Here is a 25,516-nt window from a genome sequence, read left to right on the forward strand (position 1 = left end):
GAATCTGTGCTCGCTGGAAGCACAGAAGGGAAAAGAGAGGTTGCCCAAGCTACCACCTGTGAGAAGAGGTTGGTTTGTTCTGCAGCATGGAGCCAGCTCTCGGCTGAGCCCCCGTCTCTGCCCCTCCTCCGGCAGGAGCTGCCCACCAGCCAAGCCACTTGTTGCATCGCCTACGGTGGCTTTCCCTCCGCACGCTGAAGTAAGGCACCTGCAGGGCTGCAAAATGAGCACGCTGGCTGCCTGGGGGTTAGAGGAGGCAGGCAGGCAGTGCAGTGAATATGAATCACTTTATTTATTTATTTTTAAACAGAAGAGATCATAAGATGTCCTCTTCGCTGGGGCTGAAAAGCTCTGCAATATGCATTTACCTTGAAGTGACGCGAGCGTCCATTCCACTATCATTTATTTTAATTTCCCCCCCCCCCCCATTTGTAGGGAGGAAAATACATTTTTACCATCCTGTAAAGCACCTTTGTCCTCTCCCTGCGTGTACTAGGGGAGAAGGCAAGGGAAAAAAAAAAAAAGAAGGCAAGGAAAAGAAAAAAGGAGACAGCTTAAGGACAAAGCCAACCGACCTGTGACAGAAAAAATAAATAAATAAATAAAAAGGCAGCGCAGCCGGAGGGAAAGGGGCCGGACAGTCTCCGCCTCAGGGCCCGTGGCCGCCGTGAGGCGCAGGGCGGCGGCGCCCCTTGTCCCCTTCATCCCCATCTCCCCCCTTGTGCCCTTCATCCTCATCTCCTCCCTCGTCCCCTTCACCCCTATCTTCCCCCTCGTCCCCTTCGTCCCCGTCTCCCCCACCGTCCCCGTCGCCCCCCTCGCCTCCCGCAGCCACCGCCCCGCACCGCGCGGCTCCGCCAGGGGAGGAGCGCTGAGGGCGGCGCGTTTCGGTCCCGTCCCGTCCCCCCGCCGCCTCCTTCTCCTCCTCCTCCGCCTCGTCCTCCACCTGCTGCCGCTGCGCCAGTTGCCGGCTGGGGGGAGCCGCCTCACACCCCGCGGGGCCCCTTTGTGCTGCTCCGGAGCTGCCCCGGCTGCGCCAGGGCCCCGCAGCCTCTCTCTCTCGCTCTCTGCCCGCCGAGGGAGAGCCGCCGCCGAGCCGCCCGCTCCGCCATTGCAGCGCGGGGCCGCGGCGGAACGACGCCTCGCCGCCCGCCGAGGAAGGGCCGGCAGCCGCGGCGGTGAGCGGGGCGGACAGCCCGCCCGGCGGCTGTTGGGGGTCCCCTGTCCCCGTCCCTGTCCCTATCCGTCGTGAGGGGAGGCGGGAGGGCAGGGGCCGGGGCCGGGGCCAGCCCCGGAGCCCGCCCGAGCTGAGGGGCGATGCCGCACCGGGGCCGGGCGGGCAGCATCGCTGAGGGCAGGCTGACGTGCGGTGGCGTGTGGGTGCCTTTTTTATTAGTATTCCCTAACGTATCGAAAGCGTTGGTCGTCGTTTTTACTTCCCAGAACGCCTAATTTATTCAAGCCGCGGCTCAACCCTTAAATATATATATATATTTCTTTTAAATTTTACGTTTTGGGTTCTCCGGGGGCTGTGGAAGGGTCTGGTGCACCCTGACTTTCTGACAAATCTCTCTGGTTTGCGTTTCTGCGTGTGTGTGTGTGCGTGTCTGCTTGCAGAAAATCCTGCTTTCCTGGAAGAATGGTGAAACTGGGGAATAATTTCAGCGAGAAGAGCACAAAGCAGCCCCTTCTGGAGGATGGATTTGACACCATCCCCCTGATCACACCCCTGGATGTCAATCAGCTCCAGTTCCCACCTCCTGACAAGGTACAGTAGGCTTTAGTTTCCACCCTGGAGAATCACACCCAAATCTCGGGCAAACAACAAAAGAATAGGTTACGTGTAACGAGCGGCTTAGAAATGTCAAGAAATACGGGGTGTTTTAGGGAATGTCAGTTCCCTCTGGGGAAAAAAACCTGACAGCGAAGCTAATGAAAATCTAGTAGTGGTGATTTGCATTTATAAAGTAGTGGGAAATGTTAGCAATGAGCATATTTGGATTTCAGTGCTGCTGGATGAAATATACAAACAGGCAAATGCAAGCATTTGTCTGTTGTATTGCCATATCCCTTCTTACTCTGTGTCTTTCTTTTTAATATTTGGGAGGTACTATGCATGCTCTGTGAATGAGGTGAATTTTCTCATTTCAGAAAAAGCCCCCCTAATGGGGGGATAAAGCACTGCTTTGTCTCTCTGCAAGATGTACGTAGGCAGACTGGCCACAGAGAGAACTTCCATATTCCTTTTGTGCCTCAGCAGGAACTTCCTGCCTGCTAGCCTCAGACAACGTGAAGTAACGAAATGAGAACAGGCCACAGAGTTTCTCCTTAGCAACTTACTTGGTCCCAAACCTCCAAACAGAGGTGGTTTAGGTGCTCCATGGCTTCAAGAGGACAGTTTGAGGTGCAGCTTACAGGTTGGAAAGGAAGCATGTATCCTGCATTCCTTATCACATTGTTTGAATATTAGGGATTTAATTTTAAGGATTTAGGAAGATGATGTAGTAGCCCATAAATACATTTTATTAAATGTACTCACAATAAATGTTTCGGTAAGGGTTACTATGGGTGAGACATACAGATATTTTTTCAAATATTTCAGTATCCTGTTTTTCAGTATCATATTTCAGTAGGATATTTAGGTATTTTTCCACATATATCTGGTAAAGAAGCTTTGTGGCCTTTGAAAAATACAAAATTTAACTGGAAAATAGTAATATCTTCATGCCGATTTTTATTTTTTGGCAATTCTACTTCTAGGTAAACTGGTAGGTATACGTTCCTTATAGCTCAAAAAAACCCACATAATCTTATATTGCGGTAAAGCACTTCAGCTTTTTTAATATGTCTTGGTAGAGTATAGCTTGTAGGCAGTACTAACAAATCTGTGACCTCAATTTTAATTCCTATCAACATCATTGTGTTGTGTGTGGTGATGACCAGTTGGCAGGCATAAACACAATAAGCCATAACAGCTGTTACAGAGCCTTAGGGCCCATTTTCTGTCCTTGGTTACATGGGTGTAAATCTTTTAACTGAGGACAAAATTGCACCCTAAGGCTTTAAAACAAGTTAAGTCTTACTGTGTCTGATACGCCTGCCAACTGGTGACTGGATATAACCGATTACTGAGACCAACATCCAGAGGAATTTGTTACGTTACTGCACCGTTAAGCAGAAATCTGAGTTAGGGACCTGTGTGATAATAGGTTTAACCTGAGCGGAGCCTCTGTGGCAAACCTGGGAGGTTCTGTGCCAGCCTGGATGCATCTACTAGAACCGTGCAGGACTCCTCTCACGGTTACAAGGTTTGCCTTGAACAAAAGCAAACATGCACCTGGGCTTGGAACTTACATAAAGGAATATTTGGTTGGCTCTTCTGCGCTTTCAACTGTCTATTGGTATGATAGCTTTCCTTTCCTTTTGCAAACACTGAGGAAAAATATACATGTTGATTCGTCCTACTGGCTTCCTTCTGTGGCTGTGGTTATTCATGTAAATGTGTCTTCACTGGTTGCTACAGACACAAAGGGAGTAGTAGAGCAACTGATGTGAAAAACAGCAAAAGTATTAAGTCAAGATTGACACATGGATCAAATTCTGAAGTATGAAGGTGCTCATATATAATGAACAGGAGTACATACTTCACGTATCTGTGCTTATTACTCACTTACAAGACTCCAGCATGGCAGCGAAGCATAACTTCTTGAATAATAGTGACTGTAGCGACGAGAATTTGATGGTTTTGACAGCTTCTAAATTAAATGGGTGAACTGATTTAAATTCATATTTAGGTATGTTAAACAAAAGAAGACATTATATAACCAAGCAGATAGAACTCTGTGTTCAGTGTCAGCTGGATGTGATTTGAATTGCCTGAGATTATGCAACATAAAGGGGGAAGAAAAGAAGTGTAATGTTAAAAGGACATTTCAGATGGTTTACTTCCATGATGCTGTTGGGCAGTTGCAAAGTTACATAGTTATAAGTATCTTATAGCTGAGAATAGTTTTAGAAACTATTTTTCCTATGTCCCACACATATCTACATATCACGTAAGTACTGCTGTAAAAGAATTCAGTAAGCTTTGTGGTACTGAGTCTAGCTACAGTTACTCATTCTAGATGCCATTTCAGGGAAGTGAGGAGAGGAGAACCCAAAGCTTTAATTTCGGTACCTGGCTACCTGTAAGTGTTACAATCTTAACAGCAGAAAGTTGTAGTTTCCACTGATACCATGGGCTGCTCTAAAGATAGCGTCTGATTCTAAAAATCTGAAAGGGTCTCGATATTTATTCTTTGGAACAACAGAGATAATTGACCAAATCTTAATAGTACTGTCAGTATGATAAACTGCACCCTATTTCATGTGTGATACTTTGAAAAAAGATCCTGAGAAATTGTAGAAGACAAAAATGAGGCAAATAGGTTAGGTTTGTGAAAATCCTGTACAATTAGAATGCCTAGGAGAGTACTAGAGACATGACTGACGTAATGAATATTTTAGGAATACAGGTAAGATGCTAAATTGTGTAGCTTGGGGCAATAGCTCGTAGCGAGGAATAAACTGAAATTAGAGAGCCTTGGGTGTATCAGGAAATCTCATTATCACATAAGGGTTTGTGTGCATCTTGCTGCTAATAACTCAAAAGTTACCTGAGATGTTAAAAATCACAGTGTGAAGAGCTTTTGTCTGGCACATACTGAGTTGCAGCTAGATGGGTCATCTCACCTTCAAACTGAAAATCCTGCCATCAGAGAACATGGCTAAAGAGCATGCCTCTCCAGAAGCAAATGGAGGTGGCTGTTTTCAGACTATACAAAGTGGGGAGTTTCACGATTTGGGTTTGAGCTAAGTAGATGCTTAAAAACTTAATCTTCCATAGAAGAATTAAAACTTAAATCTTCCATAGAAGAATTACACAAAATGGGGTGAGGGGAACAACAACAAAAATATTGTGCTAGATGTGCTTGTAAGCAGGTAAAAGAAGAGTATTGAGTAAATAAGGTTCCTGTGATGAACCTTATTCTGGTGATGTGCTAGTAAGGTACTGTCTACATGGCTTTTTGATTTTATTTTTTATTTTCAAAGGTTGTGGTCAAAACGAAAACAGAATATGAACCTGATCGCAAGAAGGGAAAATTCCGTACTCCTAAAATAGCTGAGTTCACAATCAGCATCACTGAAGGGGTTTCAGAAAGATTTAAGGTAAGCAGTGCAATCTGAAGATGGTGGTGACTCAGTTTTGCTCCGAGATATGCTTAAAATCAATCGCTGATTGTAGCTGAGACTGGCTGGCTGTAACAGAGCAACCGTTAAGGGTAGAGCTGGAAATGAGAAAAGGAAATTCAGTGTTAAAATAGTTCAGTGTTTAGTGATTAGAAGCAAAAGCAAACCCTGCAGCACTATTGGTTCTAATCCCTCACTGGCAGACGCATTCAGAAGGCAATTCTCTCACAGGAAGCATTTCAGGACTTGGCTGGTGTGTGGCTGCACGCAGGTACCTCTCGTGGCATGGGCAGTCCCTGTTAGTGTTGAAGGGCAAGAACCACTAGAGTATATGTTTTCTTTTTGGCTTATTATTTTTCTCTGTAGCCAAACCATTCTCTTAAAAGCACTGTCATAGTTCATTATGTATTTTTTTATAGTTAAATGCATGACTTGGCAGCTTAAGGATGTACACCAGAGCTCTTTTCTTGGTCCAATTGTATCATACAGCCTGGTGACGACTTACTGGAGGATGGCAGATCAGCAGGAATCTGACTCACATTTACTTGTTAGTGTCCACACCCTTATTGCTCCCCTGAGTAGTCCCAGAGGAAAGCTGAGAGCTTAACTGATGCAAGGATTGAATTACCTATCCCCCTTCTCACTGGAGGGCAGGTTTTCTTGTGCTGTACAAGTAAAGCAAAGCAGGAAAGAGCACTTCAGCTCCTGCTTTCCTATCAGTTCCCTTAAAGAAGAAGACTAGTTTTCTAGTCCTGTTAACCTTGCATCTTACCCAAGGATGCCAAAGCATTTTTAAACCGCAGGCAACCACGCTGTTCGGTGCCCAGGTACAAATACGTTTGGAAAGCCTTAAGTTTAGTCTGAGGAACAATGCAGGGTTTCAGTAAAGGTGTCTATTTCCCTTGCTGTTGCATTCATGTAACATCCCTTTGTGTCATGGGAGTTTTAGGGCATACCCAAAGATTCCAGTTCTGTAATTTGAAGCACAAAGCACAGAATTTGAAGAATAAAACACAGGAACTGTGCCTGACCAGTGGTTCTGAACCTGTCCAGGCCCAAGCCTTCCTTCAGAAGTATCTACAGCTCTCCCTGGAATCAAGTGCACTAAACAAATGGGGAAAGTGAAGGCTCAAGGAGGCATTAGGAGCTTTAGGCTACACTTGCAATGGAATTTTGCGGTGTTGCTGGAACAAACCTTTAAGCTCAGGTCACCTGGTAGGGTCTTCAGCCATACAGAGAAGCAGGAAGGTTCCCAGTGAGCTGTGTGAGGGACTTATTGAGGGGACAAGAAACCAGTTCTTCTGTTACCTGATTTGGAGCAAGGACATCCCATCCCTCAAGGAAAATGCTACATTTTGACTGATGTTCACTCTTTCTCCTCCTGACACCGTAGTGCTGCTCCTTGAAAGTAATCCCTGTCCTCTCAGGTGAGGGTGATGCATGCCGTGTTGTTGGCTAAGGTGCAGGTGGACAGCACAGAACAATTAAGACATGTTTGGCTGTCTTGTGTGTGTCTTGTTCAGACTGAAGTGATCTGAAAATGCCTACTACTTTGTAGGAGTAAGGAGGGAAATGTGTTTAGCTTGAGCGTCCTGCGAGGACCTTGGTTCCAAGCAACTGAGCAGAACCACTACCTGGAGAGTTGCGCGCTTAGCCACTAGCTGTAGGGTCTAAGGGATTTCATTTCTGGAGCATTAAATTGTAGATAAGGAAGGGTTTTGAATACCTTAGTTGCATCTAAATGTTTTACACGTCTCTCTGTAGATCTGAGTTCTTTCTGTCTTTTTTGGGACTGTTGAACAAGAAAGACCTCAGTGAACATCAAATAAATAGCTTGTCATGCTGTTAGGTAGTCTTTTCTAATTTGTATAGCTGAGCAGTCAGAAGCCTGAGCTTTTTTATGTTGCATTTTTATATACCTTTGGATGGCGTGCTTAAAGTAAAATGTCTTTTAGATATTACTTTATGATGATCACTCTGGGATTAATCTCATACTACAGGGTTGCTAGGTTTTGCTGCTAGGTAACTACTGCATCAGAGAGAGGTTTCAGGAAGATTTGGTATCTCTTGGGAATTGCAGGATGATTCACACTGTGGCTGTAAGTCGGCTTTTAAAGGAGGGTGTGGGGGTTGATCAATTAGGAAAATTGTGGTTCAGGTAGTCGAAAACAAGAGTTTCATGCAGCACATTCAGAACCTAAAAATGTCCCTTAATCTCTGTATAAAAGTTGAAGGACTGAATTATGCTGCTTGCCTCATTTTAAAGAAGACTGACTGGTTCTCCAGCAGGGCTGAGTGTCATGTTCACCACTCCCAGTAGTAAATATTTCATGAATAATTGATGACGTGCCATAAATATGGAGATGAAAAGTACTGATTGTGTGAGGTTTTCTCCTGGGTCCTTATTAATTGTGAGCCATCATGTTAACTGCTGCTGTTGATTCTGAGAGAGCAAAAGGATATTTGTTTGAAAATTAAATATTTGCTATAATTATGAAATGCATTATTTAACTGGTGAGACGCTGACTTTGGCTTGTGTTCATGAAAAAAGCTTCAGATGCTGTTTTAATGACTTCAGTACTGTACATCACTCATGCATAAGTTTGCTACAAGACACAGCCCAAATCTTGTGCTAAAAATAAAAGCAGTCAGTCATATTTACTAATATTTCACATGTGTATTCCAAGATGTAGTCCTTAAGTAAGGACAAAGCAGATTGCATTTTTGGGATTCAGCAGTGCAGAACATCTAATGCTGTGCTTCTCGAGAAATTATATATTGTAACAAATGAAGCCACTCCAGCGTGTGCATATGTCATGTAGATCATTTGGTGTTTTAGCAGCCGGGTGAATATGCAATTACAAAATGTATTTTCTGCATTCAATCCACATTACCGCAGTTATTACAACAGAGCTGAGAATGTTTACAAAGAAAACTGCAAGTATAATTTTCCTGCTTGAAGTCACGTCCTGAATTCAAATCAGGATCTGTCATGAGATTGTGAATCTCCTGATTCTGAGAATCCTGTTGCTGTAATTTAGCTTTATGGCAGTAACCACTCCAAGGAAGATGGGACTTTCACCGGGGATTTTATTTTTCATCGAGAAATAAAAGTCTGTCTTTTGTTCCTTGAGCAGCGTAGAGTGATGTGGGGAGCTGGCCCTTCACATCTGGAAAGCCACTTTGAATGAGGCAGATTTTTCTCTCCTCGAGATTGTCTGCTATACAGCACAGAACAACATGGCTGGAAGTGTCATTTCAAAGGAGTCTTATGAATCAGCATGTAGGAGGAAGCAGGAGAAAATTGATGGTATCAGTTAGCCAAAGCCAAACCTTTGCCTCCAGTGATGGAGCCGTGTTTTTACAAACTCCACTTGTTTTTTTTAGTGAGATGTCTGTTCTGGCTCCCGTCGTTGAGAGTTGACAATTGACAGTTGTGCACAAGCACACCAATTTCAAAAATTGTCCAGTCTATCAAAGAATGAGATTTTTTTCTTTTCTGTCTTTGGGGAAACCTCAATAAAGAACATTCAGAAGTATTTTGAAAGCAAACCTTTCTGTTTCCCAATAAATTTCAAGCCCTTAAATAAACCCAGGCTGTGGTTTGCCTTAAGCCATTTGGTTCTGTACAAAGGCAAATCAATTCTTCAGACTCTATCCTTGACATCTGTACATACATCTAACTGCAGAGCCTGGAGCTTTTTTCTGTGGTAAGACCATATGGTGCAAGCCACGTACTATCAAGTAGCAAGCACAAGGTTATGGAAGAGGAATCGAGACTTCTCACAGTTTTACCTGCTTATTTTAAGATAGAAAAAATGTATTAGAAAAAGTTTTCCATGATTGATCTGTCTTGAAGGGACATCTTTTCAAACATGTTTCTGCCTCAAGACTTTTTTACCTGCTGTTTTTCGTAATACAGATGATTCTTACTGCAAAACTGACTGGAGGCGTGGAAAATACTCCTTGTTGGTTTCTGTGGCTCTGCTTCCACTTAAAACTCTGCTAAATGCCTGAGATGTCAGCCGATTCCCGTGCAGGATAGCACTTCCCCAAGTAATTCTTGGTCTGTCACCTAGTGCTGGAAGGATGACAGGTGCTTGCTGCCATGTGTAGTTCTCTTTTCTTCAGCAGAACTACTCACACGATTAAAGAGTTGCTCACCGCTACAAGAGTTTGGCAGGCTCTGAATTTTTCCTTTTATTGCTTAAAGCAAGACAAATAAAGGAGGTTCTTCTTTCAGTGTAACTGCTGGTTTAAAACTATGGATGTAAATGCAGTGTATAGCAACTGTCTTTATTCCATTTCATTTTACTTCCGATAACTCCCTGATATAACATTGACAATCCTTCTGCTAAATTTTGGCTAAAAGGAATTTTTTGTATGGTCAGAGCTGGCAGATTTGAGTAAAGTGGATAATTCCTAGCAGCAGCTCCCCTGCTCTGAGTCAGGTGTCTTGTGCCATAATATCCCATTAGAAATCCTTTTCTTGGAGCAGAGCCTGGTGGCAGGGACACTGGTGACAGAAGATGCTTTGGGTCTCTCTGGATGCAACATTTACATCACAGAAAGGGCGTGTGATATTTTCCAGCCTTTCTCTTGGCCTCACTAATCCCTTCCAGGTTTGTATGGGAAGGTAACGGGATTCTCACGTCAGGGACACAGGATGTCTTGGACTGCTTCCTCAGCTCTTTTGGTAGCAAACAGATCCGTGGTGCCTGTGTGATGGAAGATGATGGGAACGCTGCCATGAGCAGTTGTGTTCAGCCACGATGCTGCTTAGGCTCAGGAGGCCACTGCCTTGTTAATCTGGTTTTGTCTAACAGTATCTCCCTCAGGTTTCATTAATCAACTCCCTTGCAGGCTGGCTCTGTTGCCTTGTGCTGTTGCTGTTAAGAAGCACTGGGTCTGTAGTTTCTTTTCAGTTTTCCCTTCATGAATCCGTCTGCCTTTCGTGCTGCTATTCTCAGTCACCTCCAGGTAAGCATCCGAGCCAGTTCTCTCTTCCTCTTTGCCTGTTTGAGAAGGAGTCTTTTGACTTCTCCTTTTTCTGTTCCAGTCTATCCCAAGGCTGTCATCCTCTTTGAGATAGATAGATCCCAGTCATACAGCTAACCATGACAGGTTATATTAGAAACACCCTTCTGCAGTGAGGCATCTGGCTGCCTTTCGTGTCACCAGTTGTGCTGTAGGTGAACGTATATCCCCATAACAAGTATGGGAAGCCATACCGTTTTCTTCAAACTGAATATTCTTTATTCCTTACATTGTTTCAAACACATCTTTTCAAATAAACTTCGAGGGACAGGCCCAGGTAACAGCAAAGAAAATCATTTTGGAAAAGCAAGAGTGTAAGGGGAAGCGGAGAGCTGGTGTTGGTGTTCTCTGACGTGCTGGTAGAGGGCATTGTGTGGCAGGAGATGCAGGGTTTTAGTGGAGAGAGGTGAAATGGAGGTCACGGCCATTTGCAGGGAAGTCAATGTGATGTTTTACGAATTTTAGTCTGTGGTATGTAGCCAGACGCAATCTATTGTAATTACAGTCTGCTTACCTAAAATTCTCTTGTAGTTTAAATTGGATAGCAATGATCTTAATTTCCTGTCCTAAATGGTTGCGCAGAGTTGCTGTATTTCATCTTAGGGGGCTCTGTTTCACTGGTGAGCAAAACACAGACTGTTTGTAAATCACTTGATATGAAGAGTGCTCTATAAATGTGTGTCTTTGCTCTTTTTGTTTGCTGCTAACATCAAGGATGTACCTAGCACTTTACAGACAAATGAGAAATGAAAGCTGTGTTCCCAAGCGGCTCCAAGTGAAATAGGTAAGGCGTAGATGTAGAATAGAGCTGAGATGTGACCAAGTGCTGGCGACTGAGCAGTGGAAGTCACTGCATGTGTTGTTAGTGCCACTTCCCATAATAACAGGAATGCTCCTAGGCTCCTTTCTGACAGGTGTGTGATGGAAGGAAAAGCGTGAAGGCAGGCAGTGCAGACAAGTGCGGAAAGAGTGGGTTCATGCAAGAATTTCTGCCAAGAAGGGGTTGCGTGAAGAGAAGTGTGGAGGTTAGGGCACGGGATAAAAAGATGGCACCAAGGCTTTAGTGGGATACAGGCAGAGCAAAAGGAGATGAGGCTAAGAGGGGCAACACAGGCAGAACTGTACATGCCTTGAAACATGTCTTGTAATGTGTTCAGGGAGGATGGGAGCCAGGAAGGGGTCTGAGGCAAAGCAGGCACAATTGGTGCAGTTGATGCATTTTGCTGTAACATTCTGGCTTGATTATAAAGGGAGCCCAATAAATGCTAGCAAAGGGAGGGAGGAGACTGCAGCAGCCAAGCAGAGATGAAAATACAGCTTGCAGTTTTACGCAGCTGCAGCAGAGCAGGATGCACTGATTGGGAAGATTTAGCAGATCTTGATGGTAAGGCCTTATCACAGGCTGTTTGTGTGTTAGCGTAGTTGTCAGCTCTGGTGAGTTTCATTTGTTCAGCTAAATGCTCACAGAGTCTGAAGGTAGCGTGTAGTTTTTTGTGGTTTTGTTTGTTGTTTTTTTTTTTTTGCTGTGGGTACACTTAGTTCATTCATTAGTCATCGCTCATTTCGATTACTGTAATGGCTTCTGGCTAGACATTGTCCTTCTTCTGCTCTTCACTTGCAATCTATTCAAAAAGCTGCCACATACATAATATCTTGTCATCTTTTGTGTTCACTTAGTTCTGCTGCCAGTTCCCCTTAAAACTAACCTTAAAGGACACTCCTGGAATGAAAGCAAACCCACACTTCGGGTTCCTAGTTCAAAGAAGCAGTTGTTTGTGCTGGCTTCTAGCTGTTTCTTAAAAACTATTCTTAAAGCCTGTCATCCGTGTGGCGTGACAGACGCCTTGGTGTTCTGCTGGATCTACGTGGTAGTGAATGATCAGAGTAATTGAAAGCCTGCTGCTCCCACTGTACGAGGTCCTGCAGGCAGCCAGCTGCATGCCACAAGGAGAAGAGATTCAGGGATTCCCTGTAGGAAAAGGAGTGGTGCCTGCACACGGATTGCATCCTCTCCTACCTCGACTGGAAGGTGAGGGCAAGCTGCTGCTAGTGCCCCTGCAGGAAGAAGAAGGTAAGTTGGCCTTAGGTTGTAGCGAGTATGCAATTTTTCTGTGGAAGAAGGCAATAAGATGTTGGCTTTGGCCAAGCGTGTGGTTTACAGAGCAGCTTGTCGTCTTCTCTCTTTGCGTGCCTTGACTTTTGAAGGGCAGCTGGGAGGAGAGGGCTCAGAAGGTGAGGCAGGGAGGGAGGTACTGACAGGGCAAAGAGGCTGACTGGCTGAGGGTCAGGAGTGAAGCTGGGCATCTGACATCTAAGGACCGTCAGTGGTGGGTTATGAGAGGGAAGGAATATGGCTGTTAGAAGGACGAGAAGGATTTTCAGCTTACAAGAAAGAAGCAAAGTGGATAACCAGGTGATTGGGATCACCTTGGAATCCAGGGATGGATCTCTTTCCATCTGTCACTTGCACGTGCAGCTGTCTTTTACCTAAATACAAGTGACTTGTATCCTGAAGGATGGTTGGAGAGGAGAGCTTCTCTTCTGCTAGGAAGGAGACAAGAGCTTACTTGATTAAGGATTTGCAAATGGAGTGTGATTGCAAATTATTGGAGATAATGAGAGTAAAAATTTACATGCTAATACCAAAATTAATAACGTTAGGAAGTACAGTATGTGAAAGGGAGAGGTTCTGGGAGAGTTATGAAGCAGGAGCCCTTAGAGCTCTTTCCAGGGGCTTGCTGTGTGGCTGTGGAAGATGCGTGGTGGACCTGACTCGTGCAGGCAGTGAGCACCCAGGCCCAGGTAGGTCCCTGGAGCAGGCAAAGGCTCGAGCCAGCCCTGAGGCTGCGGCTCTGGAACTGCCAGAATCCCCCAGCCTGCTCAGCGCTGGCCTTTTGGCCTCCTGCAGAAAACTTACTGACCTTCCCAAACACCTCCAGAGCCTTGGAGATTGTGCGATGATTGCGGGATTATAAATATGTTTAGATTGTCCAATATTTGATCTAAACTACAAAACAGCTTGTTAGCTTTGTGGTATGTTCCCAAGGCCTCATCTGTATGCCAGAATGGTTACCGCTGGGGAAAAATGTTAGGATTTTACTCTTTGCTGCTAATAGGATGGGCAGGGAATGTGATTGAACTGCTTTGAGATTTGAGAATACTTTTCAAATTGTTTTGAACTGTTTATTCCTGTCTGAGGAGGAGCTGAACGTGAGCTGAACCAACCCATAGCGTAGCGGTTGTCCTGCTTGCTCTGTCCCATGTCCCAGACCTCTTCTCTTAGAGCAGACGTTCTTGAAGGCTTTGTAGAATATATCCTGAAGGGCATGGAAACCTCTGCAATAATCCTAGCTGGATTTTGTTTTCTCTCCCCACTTTCTAGAATCTCTTTTCCCTCTCTATCTTATTTTCTAAGGGAAAGAGCAGTGACCATCAGAGCAAATTGGACAGAGTTAGAGCCAGCGGATTGTAGGGGTGGAAGGTGAGTGACCCCAAACCTGGGGACTGGGCCATGAGGGTGCTGTAGAGCTGTTTGTCTGAGTAAGGATTGCTCCCTCCTTTGTGGTTCCTCATCTCCCCGTGCTGCCCAGCTGGGAAAAAGAAAGCCGTGGGCCCATGGCCCTTTGTGGAAACTGCCAGCTTAGGGGACAAAGGTCAGATTTTCTAGAGCTTGGAGTGCAAGGAGGATTCTTGGGGGAGAACAGAGGATAAGGCTTATTACAGCTGTGGGGAGGGAAAGACTGGAAGATGTGATGCAAAGTTTGGGCCAAGCCAGAGGGGTAAAGGACCGTGTATGTATGTGTGGGTGGGGTGGCTGGGGATACGCAGGAAGGAACTCAAGCAACTGGAGAAGAAAAAAGGGAAAGGCCTTAGCAGAAACACCCGAGACAGGCCAAGGTAGGACACGGCTTGGCTGGGCTGGGAGGTGTGAGGAGGAGAGGTGGTTGTTACTGACCTGGGCCACAGAAGATAACCAGAAGGGAAAATGCCCTTCCTTTGCATTCATCGGTGCCATCCTGAGACATGGGACACGTGAGCTGAAAATACGAGATTGGCAAGGCAGAGCTATCCATCCATGCTAACCTTTGTGTATGCAAACGAGTAACAAACCTGAGGAAGAGTAATTGGATTTGAAAATTGATGTCAATGTGAGGTTTTCAGAGGGTGATTAAGAATACGATTTCTTTTTTTTTTTTTTTTCCAACCCAGTGACTGTTCTGGGAAGCTGAAGGTGTTACTCTGAACCAGAAAGGTCCTTTGCTCTGATTTACATTTCTTCTGCTAATTTTCTTTTTGATCTGCAGTTCTCCCTGCTCCCTCCTCTGGTCATCTTTTTTTTTTTATTATTATTTTTTCTTATTTTTTCTCTATCAAGAATCCTTAGCTTCAGCAGCTCACTGCACTCCCCAGCCTTGTTCGAGCCAGGAAATTTAGCACTCGCTGTTGTGTGTCCATCGTGAAGTTAGCTTCCTAAGTCTCTAGAAGTTCATCTAAGTCCTTCAGCATCCCGGTCGTCTGCCACACACAGTTTGCAGTGTTGCAAATCCTATTAGTTCTGGGCTTTATCATAACGGGAGCGTGTGCTTGGTTGGTTTATTTCTCTGAGAGGCAAAGCTACATTTTTTTTTTGGTTGCTTTCTGAAGTACCAGATTATTCTTGTTTGTGTGATCGACCCAAATGTCCCTACGTTTTCTTTTTAGGAGGTAGATGTAGCTGGTTTGCTTGTATTTCCTTAAAATTTAGATCATACTATATGCTGTTTTAATTGATTAATCATTAACTTTAAAAGTTTATTACTTTCTTATGCTGCAGGACATGCTGGCTTCTCTCTAACTTTCAAAAAAAAAAAAAAAGCTCAACCACTCTCTTACAATTCTCCTCTTCCTGTAATCTCCAGGAGCTACTCATTTATGTGTCATTAGAAGGTTTAGAATAGTAAAAACCTGGGGCATTCCCCCAGAGTTTAATCCTGGGAAAGATTAGCTTCATAGTGACACTGATTTCAGATTTAATTTAAGGCATTTCATATTTTTGCTCCAACACAGATTCTGAACCAGGGGGGCGCTTAGAGAGACAGTGAAAGTCAGTGCCATGCAACGCAGCCTGTGATGTGTAGATTCGTAGGCTTCTCTGTGAGTGCTGGGAAACAGAAACATCTATAGCAGGTGCAACAGACTCTTCTCCTAACAAGAGGGGGCAGCCACTGCTTTCTCCTTGCCCTGCCGGAGTCACCTTTGGATCATTTGGATGACACCTGTGCTACCTTACTGTCATCTGACTCTATTCTTGGACAGGTACAGGGGAAACCAACACGCTCATCAGCTGACATAAACTAGGTTTACACTTACATCATCCAAATCCTGAAAAAGCAGCAGACACAAGCCACCACCTCAATGTGTCCTTCTGGCCTCACGTGTACGCCGAAAAGAGAAGCAGCCCAAAAAGCCTTGCAGTATAGAGGCAATGGGGCACTGACCATACCATCGGCTTTTTTCAGGGAGAAGCAGGAGGTAGAAGCACACGTGTGTTATTTCTCAGTTTTCCCTCAATAATTAAGTAGCTGTTTTTATTCTCTGCTTGATTTTACTGCAAAGTGCACTCATCGCTAGCTTCTGCTGCCTGCGGTAACGAACAGCGATACGATGAGCAATGCATTACTAACGTGAGCATGTTTTGTTCTTCTTTGCAGGTAACTGTGCTGGTCCTTTTCGCCCTTGCGTTCTTAACATGTGTTGTATTTCTGGTAGTCTACAAGGTTTACAAGTATGATCATACCTGTCCAGAAGGATTCGTTTTCAAGGTAAGTGGTGTACGCACTACAGAAAAACAGGAGAGTGTGTGATGTTCCCTGTGCTGTTTTCTGCATAGCCTCCATTAAGTCATCCTGTGTTGTACAGAAATCTGTGGTTGTTTTCAGAGGTTAGTGTGCTTTTAGCTATGTTGCTTTCTGCTTAATTTATAATGGAGATTGTGACCATCACACAGTTTTCACATTCTTGGTATTTTTGCTAATGCTCTAAACCTTGAAAATGCATCAACAGTGCCAACACCGGTATCCTGCAGACCTCCTTTATCTGCAGCTGTTTGAGCAAAGCACTCATTTATCGGGTCATATGCCATTTATTGGTGTTGTGTGTTCCTCCAAATTCATTTGTCATAAGAAAGAAGAGAATGATAAATCTAAAAACCTGGAGAAAAAAAAACAGACACTGGAATATGTCAAAGACAGGCTGAAGTGATGGTCTCATTAAGAGTAGCAGAGTTACCTTAGGGTTATTTTTATAGAAAGAACTTCTTGTTCTAGAACAGTGACCTCCCAGCCCTACTGCCACAGGCCAAAAGTGGTGCCAAAAAAGGGAAAACACATTTATTGGAAAAAAATACCTGTACTAACTGAAAGGGAGGCAGAGGCTCACTTAATTCTTACAAGATGGCAGTGCTGGCTCTTCAGCTCTGACCTGGGCTGGAAGTCAGAAAGGTAGTATTGATTTCTCTCAGCTGTAAATTTAGCAGGGTTGAACGTGGCTGTAATTAGTTAAGAAAAGCAGCAGTGATGATGGCATTCTTCCCTCTAATTTTTTTAAGGCTATTTAGTCTCCTAATGAATAAGAAGGGGACCTAATAGGATTTTCAAAATGACGTAAGAAAGAATGGCTGCCTCAGCGCTCCTGCCAGTCCTGTTCAGGACTTTTGATTCTGTCACTTCAGGCACATAAATATTTTAGAAGAATATAGTCCAAAGGTATAATCAGTGGGTGCTGTACTAGGTTAACTTAACTCCAACCATTTGTTTTCCCCTTGGTTCAAGGGCAAAAGATGCGGTGGTTAGAACAGCTGGCTGTAGCTCAGGAGATACAGCTCTTTGTTCTGCCGGTTTTCTTTCTGTGCTGTCTCAGACAAGTTCTGAAACCTCTCTATGCCCATGTCTCGAGGGGTGCTAGCCTTTTTTTCTAAGCTTTCTCTTGGCTTTTAGCAATTCGGAACACGGACTGTGTGTTCCTACAGAGCCTACTCTGATGTGATCCTTACTCGATGGGAATGGCCAGCTGTGTGCTCCTGTCATAATTCTAGTAACGGTCTGCTTCTTCTGCGTCCTTTCATACCATGCCATCCCTTCCTCCGAATTGCAGTGTTCTGGCTTCTTACCTGTTCTTTCCAGTGTCACAAGCACGTAAGAGGAGAACAGTTTCTGACCTGTATTTCAGTTGCACAGTGTGTGAAAAGAATCTGATTGGGTTTCTCTTCTTAGGACCCTGTGTTTGAAACACGTGTTAGGCAGAGCATCCCATGCCTGATGCTTTGGTTTTTGGGAGCAGCACATACACAGGGCTGCGTTGCTATTGCTCTTCCAGTGCTGGGATTTGTAGAGGCTGTTTCCTAGGTGCTTGATGGCATAATGCCAGAAGGCACAGCATCTTTGGTCATCTTAAGTTTTCTTTACAGGATAGCCATGTTACCAAATGGCACGAGGCCTGGAACTAGCAATGCAGACAGAAATTTATACTTGTTGCTTGTCCATCATCTTTTTTGGGAGAGTCTATAACATATCATGGCATAGCTTGGCACAGATGTCCTAAGAGAGATGAAGGAGAAGTCTCTGCCAGTTGTGTTCACCTTGTGACCAGTCTCTCTGTGGACTGGCTTTGTGCTTCAGGTGAACTCAGCAATATTCTCTGGCCTGGATGTCACCAGGCTTTTGATGCTGATGTGATTTGCTTGTTAAGGGCAAATGTGTCCTGCCTCAGGAAGCCTGGTGCCATGGGAATCTCTGAATAAAGCCTGAGCGACTGCAGCCCTGAGTCAAATTCGCTCTTCTCTGCTTTGATGCTGTCATACACGGAGCAGTTCCAAAGGCTTCAGTGTTTTCAACCTTTTTGCTGTCCTACACATCCAGAGCTTGAAGGTGTAATTAAAAAGCCGCTCATTTTCCTCTGCATAGCAATCTTAAACAGCCTGAGCTGCAAATTTGTGCTTGCTGAAGCTGACACAGGCACAGCCCTGTTGTGCAGATCGCTCCTCTGAAGCGCTCCTTGCTGGCTCATGGTGAGACTCACCGCAGCTCGTTTCCTGGAGGAATTTCTCCAGGGCTTCAGTGTGCTCCATACTGCATCTGTTACTCTTCAGCATTGCCAAGGCACCTGTGTTCTGTCAGACTCATGGACGGTACGAGAAAGTAATTTCCGTATATTAAAGATAACACCATCATCTATTAAGGTTGGGATTTCTGACCCAGCAAAGTTAATAGGACAGAGGATATTATTTTTAAGTGAAGCGTTGGTACCACTGGAGTCTTTGTGTCATGGGAACGAAAGGAGTCATCTTCATAGAGTCATGCACAGACTGGCAACCAGGATTTTCTCTGGCATCAAAGGCCTTAACCCGTAACTAACTTCTGAAATAGAAGGGATATGACAGAAACCAGAGACTGACAACTCATGCTGGAGCATCCTGGTTTCTCCTCGTTGCCTTTCTTACTAGTTCTCTCACTTGGAAGCCAATGAGACAAAACAGCTAGAAATGTTCTGCGTAGGCTGAAGGTTACAGCAAGTGGCACGATGCGAACGGGCACCGCTTCCCACAGCTCAGGAGCTCCAGGTGCTGCCCTGCTTGCCTTGATGAGATGCTGAGCAGAGGGGTTATCCGTGGGCAGTACACAAGGAACAGCGAGTAAAAAGGGAGTTTTTGCTCGTCTTTTCCAGAAGCATGAAGTCCTGAGCAAAAATTCAGTCAGGATGGAAACTCTGCTGGGTATTTCTTTAGGCTCTTCTGTCAGCTGTTGTGCACTTGTGACTACAAAAAATAACATTACTGAGTCATTTTGGCCTGTTAAAAAGCTAATTGCTCCTTTAAGCAGTAAAAGATTCTGTGGCATTATTTTAGACTGGCAGTAATCTTGGCTTGTCTTCAGCACTAATAATTATATTGCATTTGCTTGAATTTCCTTGGCAGATTTAATTAGATCAATGGATTGTGTTCCTTCCCCCATTTTAAATATTTAGAACTGTCACTACATCCAGTGACTGGGTGAAATAATCACTACAAAGAGGTCTGTGTCTGAGTGCTTCTTAGTCATTTTAGCACATCAGAAGTCGTGTCAGTTATCCAAGCTTCATCTGGGATAATGCTTCCAGAAGATGGCACGGCTGATGCAGGTGAACACGCATACCAAGCAGCTCAGTTCCAGAGTTGTCCTCTGTGCTCTTCAAACTTCGGTCCCAGACTTGGGACTGACACTTGGATGAGGCTGGTGATTATGGCAGGGAAACCTCTGTGAGTTAAACAGTGCTGCCTGGCCACAAGTCTCCGCCTAGCTGGGGTTAAGCTCTGTCTGCTTTGTAGTGCTAGTTCCAATAAAGCTTTGCGGCAAGATTTGCCCTGGCTGCTCTGTGAAAAAGAAAACAAACCGAACCTGGCTGGATGTGGTAACTTTGTGTGCTGTTGTGTCTGACACACATCTAAGCGTCCATCGCACGAGCAGGTTAGAACTGATGAGCTGCTAACTCCCTGGGAGGACTGCTAGTCTTCTGATAGCAAGTCTTCCTTCAGCAGTCAAATCTGCCCCAAGATCACGTTCATCGGGGCCAAGCAAGTTCATAAGACTACCTGTAGGCCTCTTGTTCTGGCAGGTCTTGCTTTTTTCTTTCATACATTTTGATGCTTTATTCACCCCAACATTTTTAGGAGGCAGAATTTATTTTAAGCCGAGACTGTCTGCCAGATCTTTCCTCCAACTATTTTGTGCTATGTGGTTTAAAGCATTGGAAACAGTTGCTAATGGTATACATTTATGCTGCTTTCTCCTTGTTTTTTTTTTTTTTTTTTTTCCCTGAATAGGGCAAAAGAGTCAATCTCAAAGTGAATGTGTACATGTATGAGATAGCATCTGGTTGTGACAATGTTTTTGTGCTCAGAAATTTCCAATATTTAAGTTTTTCTTGCCAAGTTCAGCACTGTTAAAATTGCTGTCCTGCAGTATTAGAAATTTGAGTCTTCATTGGTGAGAGAAGGAAGATCAAACAGCTTGTATCTTTTGAAAAGAGAGGAGAAACGATTAAACTTACTTTTCCTTGAGCTGATATGAGAGCTGCAGGTACTCACACAGTAGATTTTAGAGGGTCAGCTCGGTTGCACAGATGACTCCCGCAGCACTGAGGTATTGGTCAAGACTGCTTGGACTGGCAGAGGTGGCAAAGGACCTGTGGAGAGACCTCTGCCCTTCTGGAGCAAAACCTAGGGGTCAGCAGGACATGTCCCAATCATTTTTTTTCCTTCAGTGCAACTTGCTGCTTCATAGGCTTTTACCGCATCATCACAGGAGGTTTGCAAGATGTGCTGTACAGGAACATTCATTTGCTTTTTAAGATGACATCAGAGTTTGGATCCTACTTGGTATTTAACTAAGTCAGGTATTTAATTTTCAAAAGCTCTGAGCATCTTGCAGTTTCTGCGTAGTGCTCTTAAACTTCTGGAAAACTAAATAATGTAGTCCCACAGCTAATGATAGATTTTAAAAGCCTGATACTGACTGTATCTTTCTGAAAATGAAGAGTGAAGTATTAGAATCATAGACTCATGTGTACATACACATCTGCACATTAATGGGGCTGCCCTCAATGTTTTCCCTTTGTGCATTGCTAGGCTGTAAAATTGGTCATGCCTTGGCGCCACTACATTTGTATTAATTTCTACCCCACAGATTGAAAACACACTACATTAAAGTGCCTGAAACACTGCAATGTGAGAATGCAGGTATCTGTAATTGTAGATCGACCAGGTGGGACTAGGTAGAGAAGAAAAAGGAAGAAAAGAGCTGGAGCAAGAGATTGAGTACTTTTAAAAATTAATTTTGTGCATGCATGTTTCTTAACTGTCAATTATTCTGGAAAACAGACACAGCTTTGTCTTTCTGGCAAATGCAGGTGTAGTCTAAGGATTACAGAGAGGACCATTCTGACTGCAGTACGATGACACTGTAGTAGTAATTGCTGCGTGTTGCACCTTGACTCGCACAAAGTAAAAGCTTGCTTAGACTGGAGGGAAAAGAAAATACTCTGCTATGTTCAGTGTGTGTGAGGTTGTATCTGTAATCTAAGTGATGGATTTTCTTTTCAGAATAATCAATGCATTCCAGCTGGGTTGGAAAACTACTACTCTGAACAAGACTCCAGTGCTCGAGGGAAATTTTACACAGTCATAAACCACTACAATCTGGCCAAACAAACCATCACGCGCTCAGTGTCCCCATGGATGACAGTACTGTCAGAAGAGAAATTATCTGAACAGGAGACTGAAGCCGCTGAGAAATCAGCTTAGTATGATAAGCTAATTATTAACACTATGTCATTTGAAGGTAACTAAGGGACTTTAAGGAACTTTTCATTAAATATAATTATGGATAATTTAGAGGTTACTCATGTTTATGGTGCAATTGCTTCTGTTTGCTGATACTGCTTTGCAAAAACAAAACAAAAACTTGCTGCAGAACATTCATGGGTGTAAAACAAGACGCATATCAGCATTGCTTTAGAGCTTTGACACCGTTTTCAATGTTAAAAAAAAACAACTGTTAGATATGTTCTTGCAGTTTATTGGATACTGACAGATTTCTTCACTGGATTTTCAGGGCTTGGACCTTAAATCATGTGTTCTGTTGTCTGAACTGATACTTTATTTATTAATTTTTTATTGTTAGTCATTTTGCAAACTGAAACACCACAGCCATAACTAGAGTGATCTCTTGTTTAGCTGAGAGCTATATTTAGTATTTAGTTTTGGCTCAAGTAAAAGTGATAATCAGCACTGATACCAAGGGCATAATGTAATGACTTATATGGAGAAAGGAAAAAAAAAACACTGTCAGGTAGCATTTTTCTTACATTTTCTTTACTGTTATTTATTTGTAAGTGATAATGAAGTTCTCTGCAACAAGGCATGCTCAATGTTTTATTATTGCTGTCAACAGGATTTAACTGCATTTCCACTGTGGCTTTAGCAGCTTGGTAAGGATATGCACTGAAACACAAACTAGATAGACACTATGGAAAAACACAGACAATTCTAGTGATGGATGGTGAGGGTAGTGTAAAAAAGTAAATATATGGTTAAGGATGTTCAAAAGAGAAATGACACCTTTTGATCATACTTAAGAGGTAGAAAGCCTGTTCACAGTAGATGTAGTCCGCTATGTAATTTGTTGTATACAACGGGGGAGTAATATGTCTAAATTTTCTCTTTTATGACATTAACATTTTCCCTTTTTATAAATTAGAGCTTTCAGTTTATGTATGGTTTGCAGTTCAATGCTCTTTAAAACAAAAAGCATCACAAGTGAAACAGTAGCATCTTAAATAACACAACTGGCTGTCTGAAAGCTACATGTGAAACTGAGTGAAGAGTAGAACTGTTTATGTATGGCTTGGGATGGGAAAAGATGTAGAAGATCATAGTATTGTGGATGCACGTTAAAGTTCCATTGTAATTACAAACTTATCTATTCTTTGTGTGAAACCATGTTTTCATTTTTATTATAAATCTTAAATACATTACAAAAGAAGGCATCATTAATTTAACAGACAAGAGCGTGAAGCATCTGGGTAAGCAAGTAACCTTACTTAAATGCAACAACTTCTAGTGGACATGTCAAAAGTTCATTTTTTGTAGAGACCATACAAAACAAAGGAAAACCATCAAGATCTGTAGCAGAACAAACATAGTCAGCTCCACTTTTCTCCAGTAGAATTGCACTATCAACCACCTTTTTTTTTAACCAATACAGTAAAAATAACCATTATTTTTTAATTCTATAGATTTGATATGAAGTATGCAAGTAATATCTGTAAAAGAATTTTTATTAAGTCATGGTATGTGGAATGCATAAAAAGCAATAAGTTATGTGCCAAATTTTTCTTCACGTTTCAAAACTACAGGTCACATAGATACTCAAAACTACCATGTTTATATTTTCTAGTAGCCATATGCTTTATTGAATGTAATATGTAACTTTTGACATTTTCACTCTGTGCAGAGTAAAGAATGATACAGCTTGTTGCATATAATGTATAGGTATACACAAGTCAGAAGAGAGACAGCAAAACACATTTATCACCATATTTTTTACAGAGGCCATTCAGATTTTACAAGATAAAAAAGATCTCTTTCCCAAGACTGTCCTACATAGAAATGATTCATGATACATCTTCCTCCCCTTAACTATAGCACAATAAACAGCTTCAATGCACAAGTAAATACTGATGAGAAAGAACTAACTGCACTCATTACAGTGAACATTAAAAAAATAACAAGCTGTAGGATGTAGGACACTGATTGCTTTGCAATTAAGTCAGGAGTCAAAAGCAGTTTTTCCCTCTGACTTAACAAGAAGAAGTTTATTGATTCTTAGCCACGGTTGGTTTTGAGACCCCTTTTTTGGATACCAAATTGCTCCCAATTTTAGTACTTTGAAGAGTTTGGCTTTAATAGTGTCTGTCCTTTGGCTTTGTTCTGATGTCTCAGAAGCTCTGTTTCACTGCACAATCGGCATTGTTATTATCTCTGCACCCCCAAGTAAAGCTCTTTAGCTTTTTTTTTTTTTTTAATTATTATTAAATCATCTTGATCTCTAAAGTAGTTGTCAAGGATTAGAAGTAGAGGTCATACATCTGCAAAATGATCACTGTGTACTGAAGTGGTGTGATTAAATAAAAGCCTGAAACAGTATAGATGCTTTTGCACAACAACAATTTTCTCTTGACCCGTTCTGCACACTGAGAGCTGGACTTGACCAAGTATCATTGGCATAGGTGACTGACAATAACCACTTTTTATTTACTTTTCTATTTTTACCCCTTTAACTATGCTCCAGCTTGTACCTTTCTTACCAGCTCTTTCAAAGGTTTGTGTGTGCAGGATTCAGTGTGGTTTCACATTTGATAAAATGAATGCTATCGTCTCCCTCTGTAGCAATGGACATATGCATGTGCTTATTTGTTGGAAAATATTTCCATCACAGCAGCACAAAAAATGCATAAAATATACAGGTATGTCATATACCCCCTTCCATAGGAAAAAAATGTCAAAAGTTTTACAAAGCATGTAGACAATTTTATATTTTTAATTATCATACCAGTCCAGGAAAAGCAAGGAAAACGAACACATCACAAGGAAAAAGAGGATCCATACTCTAAATCCAGCATTGTTTTTGATGGCCTGTGAGGAAAAGATTATCTTGATTACTCTCACCAGTAAAAAGTACAGTACATATTTCAAAAAAAGACAACCCACGATGACTGTTAGTGGCTTCAGAACAAAGAACAAAGCTGCCATTACTTTCAGGTGAATAAAAGTCAGGTTGGTTATACCACTTCAGATTTCTCACACTATAGCTTCTCACAAAATCTTGAAGTTGGTGATTTAAGAAAATAAATCCAGATCCCAGACAACAGAAAAACATCCGAAACGTGAAGAACTACGTCAAAGTGTACATGCTTAAAGGTTAAGTTCCAAAAGTGAAACTGTGATTAATCAGTCTAATATCACTCTAATAAATCTCTTGTGATTTAAAAAATAAATAAAAATCAACACAAAGAAACTGACAACAGCTATTTCTAGAGGTTGCTTTAGGACTGTCTATCAAGTATTTCAACCTCAAAGCAACTAGAGCAAGGAACAACTACAGCAAAGTAGAGCAAATATTTTTCTAGGATTCTCCTTCCCAAAATTCAGACTGGCAGAAAGGAGGGATCCTGTTTTTCTCTCTCATTTTTTCAGATTTTTACATGGAATATAACTTTTCATGGGATATAAACATTAATGACAGTTACATTTTTTAATGACCTTTTTCTACTGTTTCTCAGTGTGGTTTGGGAAATTTAGTTCCACCTACAAATATGAAAACCAAAGCAAAAATAATGTAAGTTCATGCCATCTCATGAATACCAACTTTTTACTATGAACACTGGGACAATCTGTTGACCTGTCTGTACCCTTCCAGTGTCCTATTTAACGTCAAGTGCTTAAGAGTTACACATAGGCACGGTAACTGTATGCTAAGTGTTAATAAATCTATTGATTTAAGTCCTTAAAAAAAACACCACCACCAGCAACAACAAAAAAACCCAGCACCAAAACTGAAAAATCCCTCACATCTTCCCCACCATCTGCCATACCACCATACCTCTTGGACAGCTGCTGAAAATAATACTCCAGATCTTTCCTACTCTACTCCAAGAAATGTGGAAATAAGTTCCCAAA

The 25,516-nt window shown here is 42.7% G+C and overlaps 2 protein-coding genes across 2 annotated transcripts in view; one reads left to right on the forward strand and one right to left on the reverse strand.

The window, feature by feature from the left end:
- Nucleotides 1-904: 904 nt before the first annotated feature.
- NSG1 (neuronal vesicle trafficking associated 1) lies at nt 905-22,774 on the forward strand. The gene is made up of 5 exons (XM_083834121.1): nt 905-1,178; nt 1,618-1,768; nt 5,092-5,208; nt 15,957-16,067; nt 21,380-22,774. The coding sequence occupies exons 2-5, from the start codon at nt 1,640-1,642 to the stop codon at nt 21,578-21,580; spliced, it is 558 nt and encodes a 185-aa protein (XP_083690247.1). The 5' UTR covers nt 905-1,178; nt 1,618-1,639; the 3' UTR covers nt 21,581-22,774.
- STX18 (syntaxin 18) overlaps nt 22,764-25,516 on the reverse strand; it is a 65,742-nt gene continuing 62,989 nt past the window's right edge. The window contains exon 11 of the mRNA XM_083834120.1: nt 22,764-24,472. Coding sequence (XP_083690246.1) covers nt 24,377-24,472 — 96 coding nt within the window. The 3' untranslated portion in view covers nt 22,764-24,376. The remainder of the gene's footprint in view (nt 24,473-25,516) is intronic.

This window comes from Anser anser, assembly GCF_964211835.1.
Source record: "Anser anser genome assembly, chromosome: 4".
Taxonomy (NCBI): Eukaryota; Metazoa; Chordata; class Aves; order Anseriformes; family Anatidae; genus Anser; species Anser anser.

What these genes read in the sequence shown, in the direction of transcription:
- NSG1 (XM_083834121.1), top strand. Translation starts at nt 1,640, where the DNA reads ATGGTGAAACTGGGGAATAATTTCAGCGAGAAGAGCACAAAGCAGCCC. An exon ending in AGTTCCCACCTCCTGACAAG is followed by an intron (nt 1,769 to 5,091) that starts GTACAGTAGGCT and finishes TTATTTTCAAAG; the next exon opens with GTTGTGGTCAAAACGAAAAC. An exon ending in GGGTTTCAGAAAGATTTAAG is followed by an intron (nt 5,209 to 15,956) that starts GTAAGCAGTGCA and finishes TCTTCTTTGCAG; the next exon opens with GTAACTGTGCTGGTCCTTTT.